Source organism: Sebastes fasciatus, chromosome 17 (assembly GCF_043250625.1).
Source record: "Sebastes fasciatus isolate fSebFas1 chromosome 17, fSebFas1.pri, whole genome shotgun sequence".
Taxonomy (NCBI): domain Eukaryota; kingdom Metazoa; phylum Chordata; class Actinopteri; order Perciformes; family Sebastidae; genus Sebastes; species Sebastes fasciatus.
In genome coordinates, this window is record NC_133811.1 from 3,200,398 (window position 1) to 3,212,355 (window position 11,958).

The 11,958-nt window shown below is 39.8% G+C and overlaps 1 protein-coding gene across 2 annotated transcripts; it reads right to left on the reverse strand.

Annotated features, from left to right (window-relative positions):
• Positions 1 to 1,026: 1,026 nt before the first annotated feature.
• On the reverse strand, positions 1,027 to 11,278 carry LOC141753963 (sialin-like). Of its 2 annotated transcripts, none has more exons than XM_074612678.1 (11): positions 11,256 to 11,278; positions 10,914 to 11,064; positions 9,706 to 9,923; positions 8,990 to 9,223; positions 8,638 to 8,812; positions 7,389 to 7,507; positions 5,636 to 5,797; positions 4,766 to 4,898; positions 3,322 to 3,469; positions 3,102 to 3,192; positions 1,027 to 2,461 (listed from the first exon to the last, which is right to left on the reverse strand). In XM_074612678.1, the coding sequence occupies exons 2-11, from the start codon at positions 10,996 to 10,998 to the stop codon at positions 2,294 to 2,296; spliced, it is 1,533 nt and encodes a 510-aa protein (XP_074468779.1). In that variant the 5' UTR covers positions 10,999 to 11,064; positions 11,256 to 11,278; the 3' UTR covers positions 1,027 to 2,293. The 2 variants fall into 2 exon arrangements, with proteins under 2 accessions (XP_074468779.1, XP_074468778.1); XM_074612677.1 differs by having other exon boundaries at positions 10,890 to 11,064.
• Positions 11,279 to 11,958: the final 680 nt, after the last annotated feature.

An 11,958-nucleotide genomic window follows, 5' to 3' on the forward strand; every position in this document is an offset into this window, starting at 1 on the left:
ACCACCCAACAGAATAAAAATAAATACAGTTAACTCTAGCTACGACATTATAATGCAACTTAAATGTTATGTTGCAATGACAGAGCCCATTTTGGCTGTATAGTGAGTACTTTTACTTTTATATTCTAAGTACACTTTCTTGTTGAATGAGGGAGTTTTACTTGTAACAGAGTATTTTTAAAATTGTGGTATTTATTTAAGTAAAAGATGTTAATACTTTCACCACTGGTAGTACATTACCTATGTGATCATCACTGGTTGGGGGTTATACACTCAACTCCACCAGTTAACATGCAGGGCTAGAACAGCTGCTTTGATTAAGAGCTGTTATTCAAAATGTTTCTTTCCATTTTGACAGCCCAGAGATCACTGCTAATATTTAGTTTCTTGTGCCATCTAGTGGCTGAAGAGGAAAACTGGGTTTCATAAAGCAGCCTAAAACCCTCTGATGAAGGTATTTATTGTTGATTGCGTTTAAAATCCAGCGACAAAGTCAGTAAATTCAGGTGTTGTGGTGTCAAAACTCCACATGTGGGTCTTGAAAACTCAGCTCAGCTGAAGTGGAAGCAAACACAATCTGTGTGTTTACACAAAGAGATTACCAACCTCTGCAGACAGAGTAAACACAGGCTGCATACATACAATGTGGTGAGTCCAAACAAAGTCACTGAACACTGACCTAAAGGGTCATAGCTACAATAGGCCCTTTTCACAGCAGCTCTTTGGACATTGCAGGGTAAGCACAAGTGTAATTATTATGGCCCTGATCCATTTCGGTGGGCTGGGGCCCTGGTAGCCTGTTGCACATGTTGTCACACTGGACTGGCTGTGACACACTAAATAGAATGGGACCATAATTAATATTATGAATTACACCTGTGTTTACCCTGCGATGATGTGTCCAAATGGATTCTGTGAAAACTGCCTATAGAGGACACTGAGGACCTGTCCCTTATGGGGGTTTACCATCCTACGATTACACTGGAGTTTTATTAAGCTGATTCTGGTATATATATAAAGTCAATATTCTTAAATTTGTTTATTTTTAGGCCACAGATTTTAGTTTTGCAAAAATAAACTAGATTCTTTTCAAAATAAAATATAAAGTAAAACATATGTAACAACATTTTCAAAGCACAGAGAAGGTAAATAAATTATTGCATCCGTTTAAAAATTTCAGTTTTTTATAAAAGGAATAATTGTCGTAGTTGAAGACATGATGAGAGATTAAAAACAATGCAAATCCACATATTTCTTAGAAACGTATCTCAAAAATAAGTCTGGAACTTCGACTAAAAAATATAAAAATCCTGGCAGTAGAAGGTGCTTTGGTTTTCTGGATGAAACTAAAGAACCGTATCTTTCTAAAGATATGATAAAAAACATCTTCTAGAAATATGATTTAGCAAAATATTGCCACTGTTATCAAATATAAGGCTTTTGGTGTATTACGTATGAGAAAAGTGCTTCAGTGTAGAAGTGGTCAGAAAACAGACACACAAGTTCAAGTGCTTAATGACACCTCCTTTGGTATAGTATAAAACACACGGTCCCATCTCATTCACAGCTCAAGAAAAACTTAAAAACATACAAAAAAAATCACTGAAATTGATTTGTTTTGGTCTGAGGTGCTGTATAGTCCACGTATTATAAAATGCAAATATCGCTGGTTATAGTGTAAATATTCATCTAATACAAAGATTTGTATCTTAGAGGAACAGTGTGTAGGACCTGGCGGTATCTAGCAGTGAGGTTGCAGATTACAACTTCTCCCGTGTGCCAAGCGTGAAGGATGGCTACGGTGGCCGACGTGAAAATGCGAATGGCCCTCTCTAGAGTCAGCTGTTGTAAGAGTAGAGTGTGTAGAGTGTGTTTGTGTATATGGGGAAGTGAGTGGTGAAGCAAGAGAGAGAGAGCAGCGACAGGAGCGAGTAACGTTATCGACTCCGACCCAAGCAGGAAATGTTAACAGTGTTTGGTTTGTCCGTCCTGGGCTACTGTAGAAACATGGCGGTGCAACATGGTGGACTCTAGAGAGGACCCGCTCCCTATGTAGATATAAACGGCTCATTCTAAGCTAAAGAAAACACAACTATTCTTATCATCAGGTGATTATACATAAAACTGCTCTATAATCCTTCATATAATCTCTTTGCTGGAAGTATTGTTCAAATCAGTTGAAATGTTCATCTGAGTGTACAATATTATTGATAAAAACTCAAAGCTGTACGACATCGGCCACTTTTGTCGGTGTTTGTCAGATGTATTCGTGTGAATATTTCTGTAACATGTTTCATGTGGAGATGGACCCGCTCCTGTCTTTCTCAGCTTCTGCTCTCTCCTCCCCGGTGACGGCCCACGGCTGGATCTTCCCGCTGCCGAATATCGTGTAGATGAGAGCACTGAGGACGTTGATCCCAGCTGCCAACCAGAACACCTTACTCCAGCCTTCCAGGGTGTGCTGACAACCAGAAGAAGAGGGTAGTGTATTACTTCAGTGACCTGTTATGTACTTTGTGTTACTAAGACTCTTTGAATGTGTCTGCATATCAACAGAACAACTGATTTTAAGTAGAAGTCTGGCTGGAGAGAGCATGACATTAAAGACCCAGGAGAAAGTGAACAACAGAACATGATTTCTGGAGAGAAAAGCTCATTTCATTTATAAAAAAAATAGTTAGCAGAGTCTTTTGTTTTGATTTGCTTTTCAAATTCAAATCCTTTACGTAAAGGAAAAATATGTAGGACTGACAGCTGGCGTTTCAAATGGGTAACAGCAGGCCAAATTCAAAACATTGGAGCCGTGGCCCGTCCGCTCCTCCAGTGTGACTGATAGCACTTAGCACAAATTTACGCAATATGAGCCTCTGGCCAGTAGAAGTAGTCGGAATCACTTCACCGGCTGTGTGTCTCAAATACTCGCTGTCTTGATAACCAGCTGCACACGGACCACAGAGAGATGTGCTGAGGCTTTTCAGGTCGGGTAGAATCTAACGTTGTGTTATCTCTGTTGATCCAGTTAGTTTGCTTTATCCATGGCTGCCAGTATTGTATGTATGGTGTGTATGTACTGTATATATAAGGTAATCTAACAAACTTACATCCTTAGTAAAGTATCCTGTAACAATGGGTGCCACGACTCCAGGAATGGTCCCAAATGTGTTGGTGATTCCCAGAAGGAATCCTGCATACCTGCAGCAGAGAGAGGAAAAATATTCTATTTTAGGATGTCGCATTGGGCTTCTGGGAAGTTGAAATGGCCACATTCAGCCCTAGTCCTAATAAATGACTGAATTTGTGAGTATAGACGGTAACACCCACCGAGGAGCGATGTCTATATGGTTCATGTCGACTCCGGCGGCGGTGGCCCCTCCTATGGTTGTGGAGATTGTGAGGAAAGTGACGGTGAGGATGTGGCTGCAGCCGACGTAATTCACAGCCACGAGGAAAGCTGCCGGTGGCAACGCACCTGCAGAGAGGAAGTAGATGTAAAAAAGGGAAGGAAATAGCACGTTGAGAAAACATCACTGGTGTTACTGGTTCTCTTTGTGTCTCTTAATATTTAGCTGGAACAATTAGTAAAACATAAAACACTGTTCTCTGAGTCTATATCTGGATGTTTGTGCCATCTTTTCAATAATGAATCTAAACCAGATGAGGGCAGCATTACTCCATGTAAAACATGAGAGACATTTTCATTTGGTTTTTAGTCTGTAATGAAGGAATATAATTCCCTTTGGTGAGTATCACATGATGAAGTCAACAGTCTTGGGACTAAAGCGACCTATGTGCTGGAATGATGTTCAACTTCATAATATTCATATACTGTATGTGAATTTTAATGTATATGTTTTCTGAATATGATGAATAAAACATCTGTTAAGAATCCTGCCGTCTCTGATTTGTTTTAAAGGAATTCATTGTAAAGATAATGATGAAGTAAGGAGGGACTCCTCAGTAACTACTCCGTATTATGTCCCACTTTACTTGGAGTGACACAAAAACAGTAACTCATGTTTCAGTAATCAGTCATTAATGAGTCGTTACTAGTTTTGCAGCACTCAGCAGCTGATTCAGAGTTAATTAAGAACAACTCGTGATCAAGTCACATATATTCATGAACTAATCATTAAATGGGGGGGGAGGGAGTTATGGGTAATAGATAGTTTATTTTCGGGAGAATGTTCATTTTAACAGTGGAGATGCAGCCGATAAGTGAAAGTGGGAGTTTATTCCATCTATCCAGATCTTCTTTGATATTGTATAGTGAGGGAGTAAAATTGAGTTTGAATATGTCATTTGGGTTTGTGGAAACATGGATTCCGAGATATCTAATGGGTTGAATCGTGTACTTATAGGGTAAGTCCCCAATCTCAGCATCCCAGTCTACGTGAGTTAGAGGCAGAATCTTGGACTTAGACCAGTTGATGGAGTAGAATCAAACCAAATATGTTTCTCAAAACATTAAAGAAGAGAAATTGGCATTCCAGTAAGGGATTCATATTTGATCAACGCTGCCTACTTTCACAGTTTGATCAGAGTTTTGCAAGCAGTGATTGACAGCTGCTTCAGAGACTGCTCGTCTCTGATTGGTTGTTTTGGTGAAATCTTGCAAATGCCATTATGAGCACAAGAGGGCAAAGAGAAGGGCTCCCTTAACCACTGCTCTTCGCCTCTATCTCTTGTCCTGTGACAGTCCACCAGACACAGAAGCAATCATACAGCAGTTACACATAGAGGATCTGAGAGGAAACGTTTCTTTTACCTACGAGTGTGAAGAGCTTGCGTACGACGGTGGTGCTGAACACCTTCCTCTCGATGAGGCTGTCCGCCACGACACCCGACAGCATCGAGAACAACCAGGAACCGAGGTACGGCAGAGCAGAGAGGAAACCATTCTGGACGGAGACAGAGAGATTTCGTCAGTTGTTGTCCTATTCTGTGAAAGATTTGATGATTACAGGTTGCTTGACTTTGTCCAGTTTTAAAAGATGCATATGTAAGCATATTACAGTGTCCTGTCACACAGCATCGGGGCCGTATTAAAGATGTACAGCATGTGAGTGATGGGAACTCCAAAATCATTTATGACATCTCGGTAAAGATTAAAGAAACAGCTTTGGGAAACACGCTTATTGTCTTTCTTACCGAGAGTTAGATGAGAAGATTGATACCACTCTGTATGCTAAAGATGAAGCTACAGCCAGCAGCTGGTTAGCTTAGCTTAGCATAAAGACTGGAAGCAGGGGGAAACTGTTAGCGTAGCTCTGTCTAAAGGTATAAAAAAAAAAACCTGCCTGTCAGCACCTCTAGAGATCAGTAATGTTTAAAGTAAATAAGAGTACAATTACTTTGTTCTTGTTTTACACTGGACTGAGTGAGCATCAGCGAGCATTATTTAAAAACCGAAGAGCAGATTCATATATTTTTACTTTTGCTTTTTTTCGTGTATGTTTACTTTTGGAACATATTCAGGTAAGCAAGCCCAACTACAGTGAAGTCAATAGTTCAAATTAGCATGAACATGAACCTGTCACATTTGGACAAACGTAATCAAAGATTAAGTGCTATTTAATGACATTTTTCATTATTATTTTTGAGATGAAACAGAGGAACAAATGAATGGAAACCTCACCGATTTGAGGTCAAAGTGCAGGATGTTGTCCATGTAGGTGGGCAGCGAGGTGAGCAGGGTGTAGTAGGAATAGTTTGAAAAGATCTGGGTGACGATGATGGCCCACAGAGGGACCGACAGCAGCATGGGCAGCAGGGGCAAGGACCAGCCGTGACCTGTACCCTGCAGATTGATGACAACATCTTTAGAAAACACTACACATGTATGACGAAGAATGCCCACAATATATCCTTTTATCTTTATCATTGACATTATGTTAAGATAAAACTAGAATTGCCGCCTCGTGGTTGTATGCCTCTGCCAACCAGTCTATGTCCAAATTGTCATCACTACATCATTTTATTCTATTAGACATTTGTGTCAAATTGTCATAATTAGCATATTTATTATTGAGTTATGGCCAAAAATATGTTTGGTGGTGTGAGGTCACAGTGACCTTTGAGCAACAAAATTTAGTCAGTTCATTCTTGGGTCCAAGTGGATGTTTGTGCCAAATTTGAAAAAATTCGCTCAAGGCGTTCCTGAGATATTACGTTCACGAGAATGGGATGGACGTAAGGTCATAGTGACCTTGACCTTTGACAATCAAAATCTAATCAGTTCACCTTTGATACCAAGTGGACGTTTGTGCCAAATTTAAAGATATTCCCTTGAGATATCGCATTCATGAAAATGGACCGGACAGACGTACGTGGGTCGGACAGCTGTAGCCGGTGCGGTGGTACAAAAAGATTCAATGTTAGGGAGAATGTAAAATACTTATTACATACATGCAGGGTCTGAAATAAACTTTTTTCACTTCCTGCCACTGTGGCAGGTAAGTATTTTTTTTTGTCTGCCACTCAGAAATTGTATCTGCCACTTTTGAAATCTCTGCGCTAAATGAAGGAATAACATTTTAGATCTGAAGTTATATTTTACATAAAAAACATTATATACACGGTAAATTACAGTGTTTGAATTACACCGTAGCTTCTGGGGGAGCCCTATTTTGTGGGGGGAGGGAGGTTACTGTACACAGTACTGTACTGTACTTTGTTATTGTCATCTATGGTGGTTATTCGCATAAAACACACAATTTAAATGATTAGAATTATTTCAATATTTGCTTTGATTAATACAAATCTTGGTATGTTGTTATGAAGTTAAAAAGGTCATAATTCTCTCTCTAGTATCTATTTTACATTGATGTGAAAACATCTCCTTCAAACAACTGGATCTATTCAAGTTTCTCGCCAAAAACTTAATTTTACGAGATTACATATGAACACATCATCATAACGTTGTAATTTACCTTCACCCAATTGTCATTTTGCTGAGCAGACCGTGAACGCCTCATAATAATAACAACTGAATTGCACCTCCATTAACGTTAGTAGCTCCGCTCTTTATCCAATCAGAACTGTAATGCCCACCTGCTGCTAACGCTTCTAACAGCTAACGTCATTACCTCTCCTCCTGAGGATTTCCACTTGTACAGTGGACTCAAAATAATAATTTTTGTTTTGTGTATTTATATCCAAGATTCAAAGCTGCAATAGGCCAGAGTTTAAATCTCATCAACAAAGAGGAGCTGCAGTAAAGAAGAGCATCTCATTCTTCTGGGTCTTTTTCATTTTTCAAAAGATGACCTCTTTTGTCATTTCTAATCACTGCTATTTACTTTTTTTGACCAGAAAAAGTATAGCAAGCCTTAGAGACCTGAGCCGCGTGTCACTGTAAATAAGAATGACGAATAATGTTTCATGTGTACCTGAGGTCCGATGGAGTTTATGATGTAATCTCTCTCCTCTTTGCTGATTCGACGGTGGGTGCGAGGGTCATCTGATACAAAAATAAACCAAAAGACTGCCCAGAGGCAACCAGCACCGCCTGAAAGAGACACACAGAGGGAGAGAGAGAGAACCTTTTACTGTATATGGTGGTGAATAGGTACATTTACTCAAGTTCTGCATTTAAGTACAATTTTGAGGTACTTGTACTTTACTTGAGTATTTCTGTCTACTACTTTATACTTCTACTTCACTACAATTCAGAGGCAAATATTGTACTTTATACTCCACTACATTTATTTGATAACTTTAGCTACTAGTTACTTAAATAGAGATAAATAATGTTTGTGTTATTACAGGTTAAGATAAGACTTTACTGATGGCGAAATTCACAATCTAGTATACAGAGTAATTCAAATTAGCTCCACCTTTACCTGCTGCAACATTAGTGACGCTCACATATTAATGCATTAATAATTATAATCCAGTAATATGATATAAATTATTCTGAAATGGGACATTCTGCGTAATGAATACTTTTTTTACTGAAGTTAAATTATTAGTGCAGGACTGTTACTTGTTAACAGAGCGTTTCTACACTGTAGTATTGCTACTTTTACTTAAAGGTGCAGTGTGTAGGATTTGGTGGCATCTAGTGGTGAGGTTGCAGATTGCAACCAACTGAGACTTCTCCTGTGTGAAGTACGGTGACCGACATGAAAACGCGAATGTCCCTCTCGAGAGCCGGTGTTTGGTTTGTCCGTTCTGGTCTACTGCAGAAACATGGTGGCTGGCTCTGTGAAGAGAACCTGCTCCCCTACATATGAATGTTAATATAAACGGCTCATTCTAAGGTCACGAAAACACAACGATTCTTGTTTTCAGGTGATTATACACTAAATACACTTATTAATATTATATTCAATTTCTGTTAATAGATCCCCCTAAATGCTATACACTATTCCTTTAAGTAAAAGATCAGAGTACTTCTTCCACCACTGCTTTTGTGTAACCATAGTATTCTACAAATTAACTGAATTCAGTTTGTCAAATACAGCATCATCTATCTTGCATATTAATCCTTTATATCAGAAAGGGATTTTTATGTTCTGCATGTTTAAATTTCTCATTATTGTGCAGCATCTACCACCCAGGCATCTCTCCTGGGAGAGACTAAGATATGTCATGACGTATATGATTAGTGATTGTATTTGGGTTTCCCTCCCTCACCACAGAGGTAGAAGACAGCCGGCCAGCCTAAGGTTTGGCAGATGTAGCCGGTGAGCGGCAGAGACAAAACGTTCCCAAAGTCGGTCCCAGATCCCGACAGGGTCATCAGGCGAGAGCGCTCCATAGGAGGAGCCCACCGAGCCCACATGGACATTTTGGCAGGGAACGTAACACCCTGGAGAGAAACATGGAGAGACAGACAGTCAGACAGGAGGAGGAAGAGCAATCAGAAACACGTTTTTGTTCATATAGAATGTGGATATGTGGCAATCCAAGGTTTACACAGACAGATACCTATCTGTACACACAACATTCCCTGCAGCCTCCCGTGTCCTGCTCAACACACTCTTACCTCCCCAAAGCCCTCCAGCGCTCGTAGTGCAAACAGCCAGTATGACCCCATCCTGGCAGCCAGAGGGGTGAGCAGCGTGAGGGCAGCAGTGCCCAGCACACCCAAACCCAGGAAGATACTCCCCCCGTAGTGACCGGACAGGTAGCCTCCTGGGATCTGTGTGCACAAGTAGCCGAAGAAGAAGGCTCCCAGCAGCCAGCCCTGAGTCTCCGAGTCCCACGGGTACTGGGGGATCTGGGACAAGAGGACCAAGAGAGGGAGTGTATATGGTAAAAGGCATTCAGACACTGTTGACAGGCAGCCTACTCTCATTTACATCTGATTTAAGAGGAGTTTTCACCACCTGGCAAAGGTGAGAGAGGTTATGTTTACAATATGTCTTTTTTATTATTATGTAAAAAGGGGTCAAAGCAGATAGAATTGATATATGGAAAAATTCAGAAAATAATTTGAAAGCAACTTTTAGCAAAATTCAGGGGACTGGAATTTTCTAGCCATGAGCTTGAAGTACGTGCACTTTTCCCCCTTTCTATTCTCTGTTATTTACCTTTTTTGATGCTATTCAGTCAGCTTTGCAGAGTAGTTTTGACATAACTTACTTAATTTAAAGAAACAAACTGACTGATGACATGTTATCTTGTAGTGGCTTCCTTATCAAAAGAGTTTTCAAACTACACACATGTTGTAACATTCAGTGAATGAGTGGAATTTGTTACCCCCTCAGGTTGTAGGAAAGGGTCACTGGTGTTTCCCGACCCTGCTGGCAGTGGACAGGCTCTGATTACGGAGCTGTTCTGGGCTGGTCTGGGGTCAGTGGTATTCACCATGGCTACCATGGCAACACTGAGGTTGACACGGAGACCGTAGACCACAGAGAACCCGAGGAACATCAGGAAGGCCAGGTTGAAGCGAGCCGAGCAGCACCGGGGAGGGACTGTTCACATAGAATACAGTGATCTTTACATGTAGTCTGGACTGTGAGCACACAGTCATTGGGAAAAACATTTGAAATGTTTGAGATAAACTTTAGAATGAAGTGTTTCTGTATGGGTTGAGAACGTTATCATACTTTTTAAAAAGTACTACTTCTCCTTAAAGCCTCTGAACACCCACAGAGGTGTTTTCATTTAACGACTACAAGTCAGGGAGTCCAAAGTCCATTAGTTTTAAGTCCTTTCAGATTCAAATTAAATGTATTTCCTTTAAAATATTGAAAGTCTTTGCAGCTTTTTTGTTGTTAACATTTTCGCGTCAGGTGCCATATTGCTTGAGTTCAACAATAAAACAATGAAAGCAGGTTTGGAGTCAGACCATTTTGATTTGTGGATGTGGAATTTACCGAGAATAATTAGAAGCTGAATTATATAGTTAATATTGCTGGCCTTCCCATAGAACACTAAATATAACATCACGATCAATTAGTACCCATTTTCCAATTTATAAAGTTTTGCATATCTGTCCCAAATAAATTTGAATGTTCACAGTGAAAGAACAAAAGAACAAATGAAATACTGTCTCTCTATCAGAACTACAAAACACAGCTGAAATGTTTCCAACACTCCTTTAACTGGGTAAATACGATGTAAAATCTTAAAGGTTAATTCTTTAACCTTATTATTAATACAATATTTATTTAAAACACACAACATGTTCCACTGTAAATCACCCATGATTATAGTAAATGTAATATTTTTAGGTTTTGAACTGCTGGTTGGACCAAACAAGACATTTCATGACATCAGCTTGGGATATGGGAAATTGTGAAGTTTTGCTAATGTCATGGAGACCAAACAATTAATCAATTAATCAAGATTATGGAAATAACTGTTAGTCACAGTCTTAAATATAAATATGATTGAAAGACATGGAAACCCCAAATCTTGATTAAAATACATTTTACCTGCTACAATCACAACAAACACACCTGCATCATTCTCGATGAGGGGTTCACCGTCCTCGCTCTCCTCCGAAGGGGCCGAGTTGATGGAGTAGCCATTTGGACGCTGCATGGCACTCGAGTAATGAGGGAAATATTAAGTCTGTAAAATCTCACTGAGCCATGGTGTCCACGAAACCTGCTGGACGGACAAAGGTAGTAATCAGAAGACAGGAAAAACACAAACAATGACACACAAGGACAATGTGAGATGAACATAGGGATCAGACTAGTAAATATAGGAAGAGAAGTCAAACACACACACACACACACACACAATGACACTTCCTGATTTCACAAGATGTTGGAAAAATCAAACCTGCAACTTACAAGAGTTACTGATGCAGAATGGAAATAGAATGGATACACTGCAGAGTGATGAAGACAGAGGATGAAGATGAAGCTCAGAACAAGTTTGTCACATACTAGAGACCTAGAGCATTCAGAGGATGGATGGATCAAACTAGAGACCTAGAGCATTCAGAGGATGGATGGATCAAACTAGAGACCTAGAGCATTCAGAGGATGGATGGATCAAACTAGAGACCTAGAGCATTCAGAGGATGGATGGATCAAACTAGAGACCTAGAGCATTCAGAGGATGGATGTATCAAACTAGAGACCTAGAGCATTCAGAGGATGGATGGCTTTCCTAGCTAGATTGACAATAAGGGGGTTACTGAGCAGTTTCCAGGGAACAGAAGTGCTCGCCTTCCAATCACCCAAAAATGCAATTCTTACAGAAATCTCCAAATATCAATGTTTTTGATCCCAAATCACAGCATGGCTTTTCTATGCTGTCCCTCAAGGTATTGGTGTCTTAATGTGGGATTTTGGAGGGATTATTGATAATTTCTATCAATTCTCAAATGGTTAAAAATCGTTAAATTTAGCACCGAATCTTTGTAACAAATGGTATCAACCCAAAAATCACAGATTTAGATCATGCGGAATGGAAACGGGGTTAAAGACGTTATATTATGGGATGGAGATGGAAAATGGAAAAATCCCATTGTTGTTTTGTTGAGGGAAC